This window comes from Rhinolophus sinicus, chromosome 5 (assembly GCF_057876585.1).
Source record: "Rhinolophus sinicus isolate RSI-liver-muscle chromosome 5, RSI-T2T, whole genome shotgun sequence".
Lineage (NCBI taxonomy): Eukaryota > Metazoa > Chordata > Mammalia > Chiroptera > Rhinolophidae > Rhinolophus > Rhinolophus sinicus.
The window spans coordinates 5,845,737-5,863,136 of NC_142505.1; the positions used below are offsets into that span (position 1 = coordinate 5,845,737).

Genomic DNA, 17,400 nt, shown 5'->3' on the forward strand with positions numbered 1-17,400 from the left:
GAACTAAAAGGAAAACATCCACGGGCCCCATTTCACTGCGGCTGACGTGATGAGCAAACCATGGTCGTTAACATGATAAAAAGTCACTTTGTCTGGGTGTAAAATTCATTTTTCCCCATTTAGCACATGGTGCATTTGCATCATGCTGCAGTTCCTGGGCTGCGGTCTCCTCCCAAAGATGTCCCGAAATTGTTCCCATTCCCCAAGCAGTGTCCCTGAGACATGCGCCTGGTGAGATAGGGGCCACGGCACTGAGAGGGGCTCACTGTTCAGGTGTTCCCTTAACCACAGAGCTACTTCTCCCACTAGCCTCTAGGGGGACCTTGAGGCCCCATACTCGTTGGCCAGACCTGAAGGGCACTTGGCAAGTGTAAGTAAGTGAAGTATCAGGGGACCCCAAGCGTCCCCCATTGGCGCAAGTCCTTCCCCTGGCTCTGCCACACAGTGCTCACAGAAGGCCACCCTGCCCAGTAGCTGGCCCCAGTGTCCCATCCATACCACACCCTCGGCCCCAGGAGTCCTGTCCTCAGAGGCAGGGCCTCACTGGGTCCTGACTCTTAGAAAGAGAAGGGAGTTGCTTATGGTCAGCTGAGCAACTGAGGTAGGACCCATTCCGTCCCACCACACCAGGGCCTAGGGTCCGGGTCCCACCATCACCTGCGCCAGGGCCCACAATGGTCAAATGCCCGAGCTGAGGCAGACAGCCTGACTCATGCCTCCCGTCCTCTTAGACTCTAGCCTGGAGCTTCCCCTTGCTTGGACTCAGTTTCCCCAACCATAGTGACAAGCTCCATGGGCCAGACTCTGAGGTCCCTGAAGTGTGTTCAAATATCGTCTGCTGTTCATCCTGAGCTTTGAGGGGCACCCGGCACCATAGGACATCACTGCTGTGGGCTGAGGGGCAATCAGATAGAGGGCTGGGAAAGCAGAGCCCTCTGCCCCTCTGCCCAGCAGGCCAAAGAGAACCCACATTTCTCTGAAGCTGCTGTCCCCAGCTCCTTCCCACAGAGGTTGGGCTGGCTCCAGGGAGGAGGTGGCATCAGGCTACTGCCCCAAGTGGCCCAGGTGAAGCCAGTGTGGGGGCTATGGATAAGACACGGCCTCAGAACTTTGGGAGGTGGGAGTTGAGAACCCCTTTCTACAGAGCTTCACCAGCAGACCTGGGAAGAAAGAGAAAGGACAGGACCCCTGGACCCTGCCCTCAGCTCTGGGGGCTTAGACACAGTTACTAATAAAACTGCTAGCTGTGGTGGGCAAAGAAACAGAGAGAAGATTCCTTCTGGAGAGAAGGAATGCAATGGGCAGGGTGGGAGTAGAAGAGGCTCCAAAAAGGGGTTGGCCATTGGCCCCAAGAAGAAGGAGGAGGGGGCCCCGTAAGTACAGCGCTCACCTGGCCCTGGGGCAGGCCTAGGCAGAGTGAACTCAGAAAATGCCCAGTAATCATAAGGGAGTTGCGGGGTAATGACGCCCATTCCCCCTTGATCGAAGCAACGGAGAGGCTGGGAAAGCCTGAGCAGTGGAGGGGAGTTCTGTCACTGCAGGGGACATGTCCGGGTCATAGGGCAACAGTGTGGGGTGGAGGCGCTCTAGAGATGATGTTGGGTTACCCATATAAGTTTTCTTGGAAAAGGCAGGACTCCAGCAAGGCCATGGTCCAACCACAGGGGGAGGTCCACGCTACCCCTCTCCTCCAGACCAGGACAAGGGGGCACCGTACCTCACACACCCCACAGCTCATATCCTGCTGCTAGAAGAGGGGTCCCTGACTACTGGCCAAAGCAGAGTTCGCAGGGACTCTGGAGGGCTGGGGAGGGGAGAGAAGCCCCCCTGATGAGAGGGTGCGGGAGGCGCAGTGCGCATGGCGGGCGGGGCCCAGCGACAGCTGTTCACTTACTGAAGCTATTTTATAATATTGCCGGAGCTTTTAAAATAATCCCATTTCTGCAGAATATTCCCAGCTAATTGGAGCTGTCTCTTTCTTATTAAACAGAAAGGTTATAAAAATGTGTGTTGAGGGTTTAGGAGCAATACCTCTCTGCTGCTCTGATTGTTATGACAAGGATAACGTTCCGGAAGCCATGCATGGCGGGCTTGGCAAAGCAGGCTCTGGTGGCTGGGCAGGGGCGGGGCAGGGGCAGGGGCCGGGCGGGCAGGGCCCGGCTGGCTCTGCCTGTTGTGCCTCGCATAGCACAGGCTTGAGGAATGGCAGCCTTCCACAGAACAATTGCTCTCCAAACACTTAGGCTGCTGTGACAGGGCTGTCCATCACCCAGGCCTCTGACTGGGGGAATTCACATAATTTACTGAGAGGCAGAGGAGATGGGGGGAAGCGATTCCAATTAGCTAAGCCAGGAGGCAGATGAGTTCGCCAAGATCTCAGTACTTGGGGAGGATGAATAAATGCCCCCTGTTTGTGATGGGGAGCAGCCCAGGAGAGAGGTCTCTGCCTTTGTTCCGGCAACTGAGGGCAAGGGTACCCATTCCAAAGATAGGAGCATGAGGCCCACAGCTGTAAAAGGCCTCTCCCAAGGTCATCCAAGGAGGGTTGAAAAGAGTCCAGACCCTGTTTGGAGCGGGGGCCTTATGCCCAGCCCCGGGCCCTCCCATGTTCTCCCTTGACATAGAGTGTACGCCTTAACTCTGTTCTGGGAGCCCCACCCCACCATCCACCATCAGAGCACCCTACTTCAATCTGTCACATATGAGATCTGCATCAAATTTAGTGTAAAATGAATCTCCTGTTGCATAAAAAGACAGTTGGAAATCCAGTGTCTTAGAAGAGGGACTTCCATGGACCCCTCCCTGCTGGGCAGCTGCCCCAACTGACCAATTTAACAGGCAAATCTGTTTAGACCCTGAGATCTTCCCTGGGACCTCTCTAACAGTAGACAAGTTTCCAGACTGACCTGGACCACCCACCTCCTATTGCCCCCACCTTACTCACCCATCACTTTGAATGTGCTCCATCCCAGTCCTGCCACTGGCGTGGGGCTCAGCTCCAAGCTGTCTGGGGCAGCCTTAGCATGTGCTGCACCTGGCTTGTTGCCTCAGCTGGGTGGTGTGTAGGGGTGGGGGTGGCATTCTTGCCCCACCTCCACCCATGGGCCTGGAGGGTAAAACGGGTGCAGCCCTTCTACGAATGCTTATGATTCAGCAATGGATCAAGCCCCCAGTGGCTTCCCAGCAGCTTTGAGAGGAAGATAAGGGGGCTTCTTGAACCCATGTTACCTTCCAGGAGACTGAGGTACAGTAACATCAGGTAATGAGCTCAAGGTCACCTAGGCCCAGTGGATGTCCGCTGCCTCCCCAGCTGTAAATCAGCCCAAGACTCTGGGATGTCCTTTCCACCCTGTGCTCATGGGACATTTCTCCCATGATTTGCAGCCACAGCTTATATCAGCTCCCCCCACCCCACCCACCCCAGCCTCCTGGCCTGCCTGCTTCAGTGCTGCGTGCCCTTTCATCATGGAGAAGCCTCACTTCTTAAGACAGAGCAGACCTTAAATGCTTCACTGGCTTTCCTGGAGCAGATGATACCTTCACACCTTTTACTAGTTCCCTAATGTTCCCTTCACCTGAATGTCCTTCCCTCTACCTCCAGAAAGCCTTCCCATATGTCCGCAATAGAAAGCAGTCCCTGTTCTCAGAATCCCAAAGTACAGATGTTCAGCGCTGTTGAGCCAGGGGGTCCACAAATGGGAAGGGGAGGGGGCGTGAGGGGGTCCCTGGCTTACCTGTGGGATCTGTGGGATCCGAGGCCTGCTCACTGGCAATATGGGGACAGGTCCCCAACTGCTTCCTAAAGCTCTACCCAGAGGTACTTGGGTTGGGCAGGCAGAGCAGAGAGGTTCAGGCCAAGCAAGAGAGAGGGGGTCTGTTAGATGTTGGTCAAACCCAAAGGCTGCATTGCCACCCTGGCAGCGGGCAGGAAGTGCTCACTTGCGTGTCATATGCTCAGGCTTATTAACATTTTTTTTAAAGATTGCAACATGTTCCTCATCGTCAACCCAGGAGAAGCTGGGTTGGGAGCTAGATCCCATCTCCACTGCTTCCCAGCCAGACTGAACAACTCACTCAAAATTACTGGAGCCTCAGTTTCCTCATCTGCTCAATGGGGCTAATGCCATCTACTTGGAAGGCTACTGTGAGAATTAAGCATTTTTCCTCCCATGCCTGGTATGTAGTGGGGAAGGAGGAGTTGGAGGGGAGGGGGAATGACGGGGTTTGTGATTCTCATTCACTTTCAAGAGGGAACATTAAGAATTCTCACTTGGAAATCACAGAAAAGCCAGTGACCAGACAAGCCCTTTTCCTCTGTACAGTGAACATAAAGTTCTCAGTACCCAGGGGAAGTCAGAGTAGGTGCACCCCCAGCGGGGGTACTGAAGCTCCTCAGTGCCTGGTTACCCGGAAGCTGCAGCAAGACCCTCAATGTGGTCAAAGTGTGGTCCCCAGGCTGCCGAGAGCAGATCTGGAGGGCGAGGGGGTCAGCAGAGGTTGGGGTGAGGAGATGCCAGATCTGCCCAGCTTTCTACAAAAGCAGCTTGGTCAGTGTTCTAAGGCCAGCCTGAATGGATAGCAGCTGCCCCTGAGTGTCCAGCAGAATAGCTAGTGTGTGTATGGAGGGGCACTGAGTGGCCAGGGCTTATGCGACATGTAGCTGGCTGAGAGCAGCACAGGAACGGGGGAGGTCACATGGAGCTCTGAGGGCAGGGTACAGCTCGCTCCTAGAGATCTGACCCACAGGACTGGCAGGCCTAACCCCAGACCCCAGTTTTGTGGAGGTGATACTTTATCATGTAGTCATGTCGTCATTCACCGACACTTGATAATACCCTCCCCTCCCGGGGGCCTGAGCCTGCCTGGCATATAGACTGGCCTGGGTTTGAGTACCATCCCCCACTCTTGCCCATGCCTGACTCATCGCCCGTCTTTCCTGTCCATGGCCTGTTCCCCGCCACCCACGGCAGCTGGCTTAGACCTTCAGGCGAGACCTGAGTGGCTCATTGCAAATTGCTGAGTCCACATCCTGATTCTCCCCGAGGTCTCTCTGTCTCTCTCGCTGTCTCTCCATCCGCCTCTGCCTCTCCAAAGCTCCTCCTCGCTCATTTAGAAATTAAGACCTCAGCAAGAAGGTGCTCTGGAGCTGCCAGGCTGGGCTCAGGGAGGGTGGCAGTAGGTAGTGGGGAGCCTGTCCAGCTGGTGGGAACATACGCAGGCAGAAGCCTCCTCACCCTTCTCTGGAAGCTCACCAGCCTACACAGGTGCAGCTTCCCAAGCACCCCCTTCTGCCTGCCTGGAGCCCAGCAAAGCTCTCTGACAGCCTTACTCTGCAGGGAAGGACTTGGCTCTGCCTTGGAGATTCTCAGACCTCTGTGGTCTGTCTTAGGCCACCAAAGGGGAGCTCACTATCTGCATTTTTCCTGGCACCTGCCTGGCTCTGCTGGCCACAGTACCGATCCCTAATCAGCAAGTGGAAAACAGACACCCAGGATGGGGACATGGGCTAGCTCTGACCACAAGAGAGAGCCGTGAATGGCCCCAAGCAAGGACCGAGGGGGCCTGGGTTCTGGTTCCAGGTGCCTCTGTTTACATGTGACTTTGGGCCCAGCCCAGAGCATCTCTGAGGCTCAATTTGCCTATTTATGGAATAGAGTGAGAGGTCCACAGAGGTCCTGCTATCCTTTGAAAGAGATTCTGGGGCTTAATAATCTCCAAGATGGCCAGGTGGGTTCCTACCTGCTCAGGCCCAGTTGGGAAGGAATACAGAATCCTTGCAAGCCATGCTCAGCTGTGGCACTCATGCCCCTCCCCCTCCCCATACCTTCTGGGCAGTGATGCCACTTCCTCAGCTAGCCCACCTAGGGTACAATGATCCCAGGTCAGCCTCTGCCCTGCCTGTCCCCCCAACTCCAATCCCTGCCACACTTCACAGGCTGTGCCTCCCATTAAGACTAGATGCTGCCTTCATTTCCCTAACCTGGTACTACTTCACACTGGCAGAGGAGAGGAAGGAGTGTGTTTCTACCCAGACCAGGGAGAGGGACAGCCTTGCCTGCTTTGCCCTTTTGTGGCCTGAGGAACTGGAGCTCTCGGCCCGGATGCCTGCCCTCCCAACCTGGGCCTGTCTTGTGTGTCCCCGAACTCCACTGCATCCCCAGCCAGCAGAGTAGTCTCCAATCTGGCCCGACTTTCTTCAGCAGATCCTAATGGCTCACCCATTCCCCCTCGGGCCAGTGCCATTGAAGATTTCATAGGGAGACTGGTTTGCAAAAGACCCTGCTCCTTCAAAGGCCTGGGTAGTTACTGAATCATAAGTGTACTTGGGTTACGTTTGCAGTTAACAGCCTGGCTACGGTGAGAACAGATCCGGGCTGAGAAGAGCCCCTCCATGATCTATATCCCTAGGCCTCTCCCACCAGCGGAGGGGATGAGTGCCTGTGGGGACAGAGCGAGGAGTGCAGTTTCCAGGCTCTCGGCCTCACGTGGAAAGGTGCTGGCTCAAGTAGTAAATGGCCATCAACTGTGATTGGATGGCCATCAGCTGTGGCTAGTTGGCCGTCAGCTGTAACCAGTGAGCCATTGGCCACTAATATAACTGCTGTGGCTATGCTAGCAGAAAATGGGGGTAGCAAGAAGATGGTGGCTAAGCTAGCAAGAGTGGATTGCAGTTGGCAGGGCGGATTGCAGCTAGCAAGTGGGGTTGGTTGGCAGAAAGAGGTGGACGGCGGGTTGCGGATCGTGTGGCTCCTGCTTCCTGTGTCTCCAACCCAGCCGCCAGCAAGAATGTAATGGTATGACTCCCCTACCTATGGCTCCGTGGGTGTTCCTTTTTGGCCTCACCATATCCTGTGTTCTTATGTGGGGAGTGGGACCAGAGACCCTGCATGCCACCCCACATGACAGTGCCTGCCTCCTTCCTCCCTACTCCCTGCCCCGCCTCACCTCAGGCCTGGGAATAGGGAAAGCAGGGAGGGCTACAGATGGCGCCATGATGCCGGGAGTGGAGACACCCGGCCGCAGCACTCATGGGAAAACTGGGCTGGTTCTTGGTGGAAAGCCTCCTTTCTCCTCCCTGCCTGGTGTCCAAGGAACTCAGGAGGAGGGTCCGGAGTGCCAGCACCACCCCCAGGAGGCAGGGGACTCATGAGATGAGCAGGGCAGCCTCTCTGGGGCCTTCCAGCCTTTCATGACACGCTTCTCCTGCTGGCCCTGCTACCACCCCCCATGCCTCATCGTCTTTCAGTAATCGAAGAAGAACACCTGGCCTCATCCGTCTTTCAGGCTCAACAAATGAAGTGCTAACTGCCCCTCACAGGAACAGCAGCCATCAGTTAAATTAAGCGATGGTGGAGCCAGGTCTTGCCCTCCCCACAACCACCTAGCAGAGGCTAATCCACTACCCAGTGGATGGGCAAAGGCCTAAGATGTTTTTTAGCAGAAAAAGCGGAAGATTCGAGGACTTTCCTCAGGGAGTTTCCCTAGTCCATTGCTCGAGAAGGTACTTCCTGGGGTCTAGCCTGGATCTCTCCTGCCAGTCTGTGTCCATCAGTACTAACAGCTGTCACTCAAGTGCCTTCTGCTGTTGCGGAGGGGAAGGTGGTTGGCCGTGAGGGGTGGGAGGCCTCTGGAGAGCCTCCTCTCAGGGAATGGCTCTCTCACTCTGAGCAGAGCTAACTCATTCAGGAGACACATGCCTACCCTGCTGGTTTCATTCAAGTTGCCAAAGCCCTCTGTGCCTCAGTTTCCTCGTTTGCAAAATGAGCACGTTAGGGACAGGTTGTTTCCAGAATTATCGACAACTGGATCCCAGCAACAAGCAGGGACTGGAACGGCCTGGAAGCCCTTTCTGGCCCTCACGGGGAGAGGCCAACGTGCTCCTCCACTCTCTGAGGGCCTGGAGGGGTGGCTATCAGAAGAAGCAATTTGCCGTGGCCATTTCATTGATGGGGCGTTAGGTGGTGATGGAAGGCTGCTCTGTCAGAGCCTGGCTTAGCCCACCACTGACACTCTTCCCTTCCACCTGGAGGCAGACAAACATGTCTCGCAGAGAGTTAGAGCTGCTGTCAGAGCCAGCCGGGGCTACGAGGACACTTTTATTTATTTGGAAGCCGTTCAGACACCTAATGCTCTTCCGAGGACAGAATTTTTCTTTTATTTGTCCTCATTTTCTCTTGCCACAGTGGAATGAAGGCTTCGGGGCAGGGGCAAACCCAGCACTAGGGCTTATGTCCTACACACACCACTGCATGTGGTGCCAAGGGGACTCCCCTGCACCCGGCACAGATGTTTAGGACAGGGTCTTCCCAAGAGGGGTTCTGAGGACTTGGAAGGCCGCAGTGGCGGGGAGGTGGCCCAGAGGACAGAACCGAGACCTAAGCCTAGAACCTGAGTCTTTGCACACCACAACTGTGAGACAAGCCCTGCCTCTCCCTGGGCCTAATTTCCTTATCTTTAAAAGAGCAGGTTGGACCAGACCTCTCTGAGGAAAATACCAGACTGTCCAGGATGGCTCCTGGTGGGAATGGGACCACCAAGACAGGGCTCCTGGGGGAGCAGGCCTTTTGGCCATCTGGTTGGACACTCATGCCAGCCTCCATCCTGCCCAAGCTGGGACTCGAGCTTTGTAAGGGCAGCTGAGGCAGTAAAGGGAACACTGTGCTTCCCTGTACTCACACAGCCAAGGATCCATCTCCAAGGATGAGGCCACCCAGGGTCCTGGAATCCTGGGTACAGGGACCAACATCCTGACTCATCGTCACCCCCGAACCGGGCCTTGCCCCACACTACCTGTGAGGCCACACCATCGTCTCTCTTCCTCTGCTGGGAGCTCCCCCGGGGGCTGCGTTTCCCCTCTCCACCCTAGTGAAGAGGTCGAGCAAAGAAGCTGGGGTTGGGGCAGACAGCCTCCTCACTGTTCCCTGCACAAATCCAGCCCAGTCCTGCCTCGGGCCTTTGCTCAGACCCTCTTCCAGGGCTGCTCTCTCCCTACATGCCGCCATTCATCCACCCAAGCCCTCCCTGTCTTTCTGTGTCAGTTTCAAGGACCCTTCCTTCAGCAAGCCTTCCCTGACCACTCAAGTCTCACAGTGCTGAGCAACCACATTCACCTAGTGACACAATTTTACATGGTTTGGGGTATTCACTGTTTTTTCCTATGTCATATTCCCCCACTAAGTGGAGTGTTCCCAGAGGCCAAGGTTCAAGCCTCCTACACCTGTCAGAACCTACCTGATTAATCAGTATCCTCTCTCGGTCAAATCCTCTGAGTTCAGTGACCCTCACAATGACCATGGTCTAACCAAGGAGCTCCCACTGTAGTACAAGAAGGGTCGATCATTGTGAGGAGGGTCCTTGAAAGATTCTTGATGCCTTCAGAGGTGAGGTCTGTATCTGATTGCATCTGGCAGTCATGCTGCATCTGTGTCATGCTCAGCTGGGGCATTTGTGGAACCATCGCATCCCTGGATGTCCCCAAGGAACTAGTGAGCAAGTCAAAGTAGCCGCTGGCAGGTGCAAGCACTGGCAGTCAGCCCATACATGGAGTGTGTCCTGCTGGGGTCCTTGGGGACCACTGAGTCCAGCCTAAGGAGGCAGAGAATAGGTACATCAGAGGGGCCAGACGAGGTGAGGACAGCCTCCTGTTATTGAAGGACATTTGCCAAGGCTAAGGCCAGTTCTACTGACCCAAATGGAGGCAGAGCTGGGTCAATGACTCGGGAGGGCAGGTCCTGGTTCAGTTTATGCTTGGCTCCAGGGAGACTCCCTTCCTTCCCTCTCTAATACGACCACCCCATCTTGCTCATCTTTCGAGGCCAAGCTGGAATCTCTCCTACTTTTCCAGGAAGCCTTTCCTACCTGCCAGCCTATAGGACCTACCCTTCCTGGGGATACCTGAGTCTCTCTGTGGTTCCCCTTTATTAAGCCATTGCTGAGTGCCAGGTCCTGCCTTCATGGTATTACATGCTTTGGGTCTTCAGACTACCCCTGCTAGGTACATAACATGTCTCTCATTATATGGATAAAGAAACAGGCTTTGAGAGGCAAAGTGACTTACCTATACAATATGTAATATCTAATGCCAAAGCTTTTACTTCTCATGCCTAGACCAGACCATCTTCCTGGGAATACCTCCAGGCTCCTGGGGATGCCACTCAAAAGTCCTTATGTCAATACTTCATGTGCCCTCCCAATGGCCAGGCTCTCTGTGGGGCCCTGTGGGGGTGACAGGAACAAGAAGACCCAGGTCCCAGCTTGACAAGAGGCCAGAGTGCAGGTGCTTTCCTGAACCAAGGTAGAGGCTGCAGCATATGGGTGGGTAGGGAGGAGGCAGGAGAGTAGGGACCAGAATGGGGAGACCTCCATAGTTGAGGGGGGTCCAGGAAAGATTCCTGGAATAAGTGGTATTTATGGGTCCACAAACATCCTGGGTTGAAGTGGTGGAGATGAGGGAGGGTGTTCCTGGTGAAAGGAGCTACAGTAGGTAAGCCCTAAGAAAACAGGTGCCTAGCCCACTGGCTTGTGGAGCAGCAAAGGGTGAAGGAAAGGCGGCTGGAGGTAGGCAGGCTGGAGTGGGGCTCTTGCTGCCCCAGGTGTCCTGGACAGATGTTCCTGATGGGCTTGCTCCTCCGACATGTGGCATAATCAAACCCAAGACTTGCTTGACATAGTACGTGTTCCATAAAGACCTCTCAGTCTCTTCTGGTCTGCTGAGCTGACCTCCCCACAGACTGCATGCAGAACTGACGCCTGCCAGGGCCCTGCCAAGGCCAGACCCCTCTCTGTGGGCTGCAGCTGTGCCTGCCCCTGTTGCCCCACCTTTTCCAACACAGGCACCTCTGGCCAGGTGAGTAGCCCAGGCCTTTGTTTCCAAGCCCGTCGATGTGCCTTTCATGGAAGTCCCTGGTTCCTTGATTTCTCCTCCCATGATCTCAACCTGTGGCTGGAGCCAGCCGCCAGGAGACTGAGGATGCTGTGAGCCTTGGAGGTTGCAACGTGTAAACTCTTACTACCCGTTTACTCTTAATTACCTCCCCTCCTTATTTGTCTTCCTTTAACGGCCTGTCAACCAAAATCTCCCGCCTTTCCCTCGGTGCCAGCGGCTCAATTAGGTGCACATCTGTGGAGGCTGGAACGGAAATGCCCAGCTACCGATGCCCGTTCACCTCACCTGGTCTGGGTACAGGTGCCTGATGGACTAGGCTCTCTTTGGGAGCAGTACTGCCATCTTGATGTCAAAGGGCAGGGTGGCTGCCCCTGACATTTCTCACCCTGCCACTGCAGAGTGTGCCTTAGAAAGGTGCCCACCTAACCCCAGAGGGTATCTGGGAGGGGTGACACCCTTTGTGCTGGTCCCTGGGGCCATGACCATGAGCATTTGTCCAGTAAACAGGTGAGGGAGGATGCCACGGGTCAGCCCTGGCTTGGGCATAGGGGAGACAGAGATGCTAGAAACAAACATCAGCTGCAGGGGCTGAGAAGCGGCCGGTGAGCCCAGGCTTGTTGAGTCTTCTATGCAGAACACTCTCCCCCGCTAATTCTGTCTGGCCTGGAGGTGCTGCCGTGCCCAGAGGTGGGGGGTGGTGACATCTGGCCCAGTCAGGCATCTGGCTCAGTGAGGGAGGGCCCTGCTTGTCCCCGATAGAGCTGGCCGGACTTGGCCTCCCAGAGTCCAGCAGGCACCTTCTGTTCACCAGCCCCCAGGCCTGTCAGGGGTTTGGGGCCCAGGGCACTGCCTTCCTCTGATAATGTTTTGGGCCTCAGTCTGGCCCCTGAAGACTCACTCAGGTCACGTGAGGATGAAGCTCCAAAGCTGTTCCCTTGTCAAGCCCTGGCTTTGGGGGGGTGGGAAAAGCCCGGGTAGAAATGGGGAGCAAGTAAAGGTTGTCCTGGGCCCTGGTTCCAGCCCCTGACCTCTGCCCTCCTCAGTCCAGGGACCACCGCTGTTCCCTCCTCAACTGCAAATCCTCTTCAGGCTGACTTGTGAGTGGGTGATGGGCAACTCACCCAGATATCAACCACTCTTGCCCAGATGGTTACTATCCCTTACTCCTCATGTTAAGCACAGAGTCTTTGGGTAGTTACTGCTAAGAGGGTCTTGCCCTCTGCCAGGCTGGCAGGGAGCATTCTCTCATCCTATTGGCACCAGCGGCAGGGCAGGGACCTGGTGAATCTCAGGGATACTCTCTCTCCCCCAACCGGGAGTGCTTAGGTTACCAAGCAATTCACTCCCATTCTCACTTCATCCTGGAAGTGGGGGTGGGCACTCACACAAGCATTCTCAAGGGAGGAAACCGAGGCTCTGAGAGGCCCACAACTACAGAGTAGGAATTGACACCAGCCCCCCAGCCTTCTCCCTGAAGCTCAAAAGAGCCAGGGGTCTCCAGGACAGAAATTATTTGTGCAGGGGTGAGCTTCCCAGCACTGGAAGAGTCTAGAGGCTGTGCAAGCCTTGGGGGCTTGGGGCTGGTCTGCACACAGTGCCTGCTTAGCCCAGGGAAGTGAAATGAGTGGCGTCAGAGGGCTGCGTCCTGCCATTCTCAGCCTCTCACAACTGTGCAGTTGGACTCAGGTTCTAGTTCAGGGAGCCTGGACACTCAGGCCCTTTCCTTCTGTCAGGAGCTGGGGACCGAATTCCCCTGAGCGGACTCTTGAAGGTAGCTGCAGCCACTGAGGGGTGAGTTCAGCAATGGTGCCCTGTTCTCTGGTCTCGGCTGAAGCCTGCCATTCCACCATTAAACCTGTGACTCCAGGCCTTAAGCCTGTTGAAGGTCGAGCCCCCAGAAGGGCCACGTATGCGCCTGCCCTGGGCCACCGGGCGGTGGACTCTTCCCGCGGGGACGGCAGAGTGGAGCACGGGGTCTAAGGCGTGCAGGCAGGGGCTCACACCCCGAGCTCCGGCCGCGACTGGGGCGCAGGACGCGCGCGCCCGGGCTCCGCTCGGCCGCGCGGGCCAGCAGGGCAGACTCGGGGCTGCGCGAGGACGAGGGGCGCGCAGGCACGGGCGGGCACGTGGCCGCGGCGGGGGCGCGCGGGGGCGGGCCGGCCTGGGAGAGAGGGAGGGAGGGAGCCGGGAGGGCGGCGCCGGCAGGTTGGCGGCGGCCGCTATTTGAGCACCGGTCCGGGGCCGGGCGCTCAGAGCGCTAGGAGCCAGCGCCGCGGAGAGATCGCGGCGCGCATCCCGCAGCCTGCAGAGGCTCTGCGGCCCGTGCAGCCCCGAAGGCCCGGCGCGAGAAGGCGGAGGAGGAGAGGCCGGATTGCCGCCCGCGCCCCACAGCCCGCCGCCACCCCCCCTCCCCGCGGCGCCGCATCTTGAATGGAAACATGGCGGTGCCGGCTCGGACCTGCGGCGCCTCCCGGCCCGGCCCCGCGCGGACCGCGCTCCCCTGGCCCCGCCGCGGCCCCCGGCCCGGCGTCCGGAGCCCGGCGTCCGGGTCCCCGCGCCTGCTGTTGCTGTTCTTGCCGCCACTGCTGCTGCTACCGCTGCTCGCCGCCCCCGGCGCCTCTGCCTACAGCTTCCCTCAGCAGCACACGTAAGTGGCCTCGGCCGGCCGCGGGACCCGGGCCGAACCTGCGCCCCCCTCTGCCCCCTGGCCCGCCGTGCCCGTACCTCCCGAGCCAGGGCGAGGGCGCTGGGTCCCGCTGCCCACTGCGCCCGGGGGCGGAGGCCCGAAGCCCAGAGGGCGGGCAGCCGCGGTCCGGGCGCTTTGGCTGCGTCGCGAAACTTCCCCGCGGTGCCCCTTCTTCCCCCAACCGCTTCCCCACCTCCCTCCCCCGCGAACGGAGCAGAGCAAGCTCTCCAAGCCGCGGGAAGGGGTACGGGAGTCCGAGCTTGCCCGCTGATTCCCTTGCCGCTGTCCGGGTGAGAGGGGCACCTGAGGTTGGGTGAGGAGGCGGCCAGCGACCCCTGCCCAGTGGAGTTGGAGCCTCTCGTCTGCCCCACGTTTTCTCCCGGTGGGAACCTGGCGCTTTCGATCCAGAGGTGGGGACACCCCCCACACCTGTCTTCGTTGGCTTTTTTCTTTGAGGGCGAGGGTTGGATGCAGAGGTTGCGAGGACCTTGTTGTGGCCAGTGCTATAGAGGGGCTCGGTCCCCTTTTCTTGGTCCCCCCCACTACACCTGGGGCAAGGGTACACTGGTGAGCCCAATTGGGAGGTGACGGTGCTGGGGTGGGGTCAGGAGGTGAATGACAGGGAGGACCCCTGCTGCTGCTGCCAACAGGGGAAGAGCATGTCCTGGCCCTGCCAGCTTCTGCCGGTGCTGGTCCTTCTGAGCTTCTCTCTCCCTCCCCACGAGCTTGCAAACTCGGCTTCCTCCTCAGGGTGAGCTCCGCCAGATATGCCTGGGGCTGGGAGTGGGCATTTAGTGCCTGTGGCCTTTAGGACAGCAGCTATTTCTGTGGGCACCATGCCCCAGCCTATGTCAGTGCCCAGACACATCTTGCCCGTGTTGGCTTTGGGGCACTCTGACCACCTTGCTGTCTGTTTTCTGTCTCCTGGCTCCCTGAGGAGCCACCTGTCCCTGGTTTCCTTCACCAGTGGCCAGGCTGGGGGTTTGAGGAAAGAGTAGCCTGGCTGCTAGTGGGCACGGGGAAGGGTCTGGTCTCAGAGAAGGGGAGAGGCTGGCTCTGCGCCATTAGCCCAGTTCCACCCCAGGGTAGGAGCCCCGTTATGTCTCCAAACCGGCCCACTCAGCCTGTCGGTTCTCCCAGATGAGGGAAAAACAAACTCGGAAAGGCACTGCTCCGAGTCCTTCTCCGTCTTATCGTCTCTCTCCTCGCACAGCCTGGCTGTGCTCAGGCGGGTGATCAGTTGGCAAATTATAGGTGCCATACAGACGTGTCCTCTGTCAACTGTCTGGATTTTTTGAGCGTGTGTGGGGGGGGGGTGCATAGGGAGAAGGGCATCACAGGAAGTTCAGGGCTTTGGGTGCGTTACTGCCTTTCATTTGCTGTGATGAAAATGGACTTAAGCCACAATGTTTAAAAAGAGCAAAAGCATTATTTTTTGTTCTTTTTTTCCTCAAAGCCAAGCCATAATTATTTCCCTTAGCCGGTTCATAGCTCCTCCAGTGAAGGTTTACACAGACGTCTCTTTTCACCTCTTCCCACCTGGCTCCCTCTCCTTCCAACCTGCAGTGGGTCAGGTGGATGCTGGGCTTCCGTGGGTCTCCCTTGGAAGGATAATGTGAGACCCTGACCAGAGTGGACACCTGTCCCTCTGTCCCCAGCAAGAAGATGGTGAGGCGGGTTTGATGGCAGCAGCACATTTCCAGCTGGACGCTCTCCTCTTGTCGATAGAGTTGGAGCTAATTTAAGGGTTTGGGACATGTCTTGGAAACTGTAATTAGAGAATGAGGGTGGGGGTGGGGTGGGGGCTGCGCAGCTCCGAGGGTCCAGGGGGAGGTGACTAATGGTGTGACGACACACAGGGTTTACCATGACAGCCAGCGCCCTTCAGCTGCCCTGTTCCTGCAGATATGACGCCCATTGATCCTTGGAGGGAGAAAGGGAAAGGAATCGAGGAAGCCCCCCCACCCCCACCCCCCACCTCTGCGCGTGACCACAGCTAGTTGGAGTTGGGGCTTTTGTTGAACTGACATAAAGGCTGAGGCTGCTGTTGAGGGGCTGCTAGGGAGGAGGGGGGCCGCCTGCCTGAACCTCCAGGGTCAGCGTGGCCAAGCTAGGATGAGACTTGGACACAGGTGGCTTTCTGCGGTGGGAAGTGGGACTTCAGCCTCATGGCACTGGGGTGACGACCCCTCAGTGGAAAGTGCCCTAGACAGGGAAAGTCATGTCCTCATTGGTGTCTGGCGGTGCGATGGGCCCAGCTTTTCAAGCCACTGGGCTTCAAGCAAGTGTGGGCTTGGGGTTCGTGGCCGTTATTTCTGTAATCGCTCTAGCAGCGTGACTCTGCCCATCAGGCGAAGCAGACCAAGGCTGCCACTGAATCGAGGAAGGCAGAGGAGTCAGAGCTGGAGGAAGACAGGGCTTTGGTTTTGGGGGGCTCTCTCACCTCACTTGGACCTGGATCAGGGTTTCAAACAAGGAGGCAGCCATATGTGCGCACGTACGTGTATGTGCATGCACACACTCGTGAGTCTGGGGTTGGGAGGGCGAGATGGAGTCAGAGCTCACACTCCCTTTCACCTGCTTCCTCCTGTTTCCAGTTATGCTCACTCCAGCCCTGGTGGCAGGTGGCTGGAGTGGCTGTGAGTGGCCGCTGCTGGCTGAGGGGCAGCCCTCACTGCTTCGCATCTCCTTGTCTCTTCCTCTCCCAAATCTGTCAGTCTCATTCCCTCCGCTGCCCCCCTCTTCCCATCTCTCATCATTGCTCCACCGCCCCCTTGCTTCGTTTCTCACCCCTTTCATCTCTCTGTGCCCACCCTGACCTGCCCTCCTTTTTTATCACCTTTGTTTGACCTCTGGCCCCTGTTCTCTGGCCCCTGCTCCGTGGGATCCCCGCTGAGTGCGGGGTGGAGCACCCCACTGGCTGCCCCTCTCGGCAGTGATGGTGCCGGCCAGCACGTCTCTTCCTCTGGGGGTGCATGGTGAGTGGGTCGGGAGCAGAGAAGGGCCTGGGGTCTGGACCCCCCAACAGATTAATGGCAGCTGGAGTGTGTGCTCCTTTTCCTGAGTGCCGCGACCGGGCATGCGTCAGTCTAGCTACGGTTAATGGTGGGTGACGTGTGTCTGTCTGGGCCTCTGAGCCGCGTCTTCACCTCCCTGTGACTCTTCCTATTAGAGGGAGGCAACAGCTCACATCTGGGTCCCTGGCTTCCCAACAACCTGCTGCAGCTTTTGCAGGAGGAAGGAGGGGGTGAGACTTGGTGGCCAGCTGCCTCCGCTGACATGCAGAGCTACCAGGTGTTCACATCTTCCTGGGGTTGAAGATTTGGGGGGAACCCTTGCTGCTGTCCCGCCTATAGCCCACCTTCATGGGTGCCTCCTCTTGGCCAGCCATGTCAGGCTAACCCCTGAGAAAGGAGGGAACCCATTTTAAGATGAATCCCCTCCTAGCTGCGGGTAATTCTTACTCTGGATTCTCAGTCACACTGGTGTTCCCAAGGAGAGACTGAGTCACAGATAGAGTGGGCACTTCTGTGCCTCTGCCTGTGTGCAGGTGGGCACTGCCAGCTCTTGGCACTTCAGATGTGGATGGGTGGACCCTGCCAGCTCCTGGAAGGAGGCAGTTTTGGGGCAAGCTGGGTGTCAGGTGTAGGCCCTATGGGCTCAAGTTTTGGTCTTCAGAGCTGACCCTCTGCATTGGGATGACCTTACCTCAGTTTCCCCAACTGAGATAATAGAATCTACTTAAGAAACTGGTGATGAGAATTAGTGGGAGAGGATGTGGCCTCTGGTGGCAGGGCAGTTTCCGCGGGTGGGCACCGTGGCAGCTGTT

The 17,400-nt window shown here is 57.3% G+C and overlaps 1 protein-coding gene across 9 annotated transcripts in view; it reads left to right on the forward strand.

Moving 5' to 3' along the window:
• The first annotated feature begins 13,136 nt into the window (after positions 1-13,136).
• The window catches only part of CACNA2D2 (calcium voltage-gated channel auxiliary subunit alpha2delta 2), a 134,337-nt gene continuing 130,073 nt past the window's right edge, over positions 13,137-17,400 (forward strand). For 6 of the 9 annotated variants that reach the window (XM_074312279.2, XM_074312276.2, XM_074312278.2 and 3 more), the window contains exon 1: positions 13,189-13,532. In XM_074312279.2, the coding sequence (XP_074168380.1) occupies positions 13,324-13,532 (209 nt within the window). In that variant the 5' untranslated portion in view covers positions 13,189-13,323. Of the gene's footprint in view, positions 13,533-17,400 lie in introns of all 9 variants that reach the window. The other 3 variants (XM_074312283.2, XM_074312275.2, XM_074312282.2) reach the window with 3 other exon arrangements.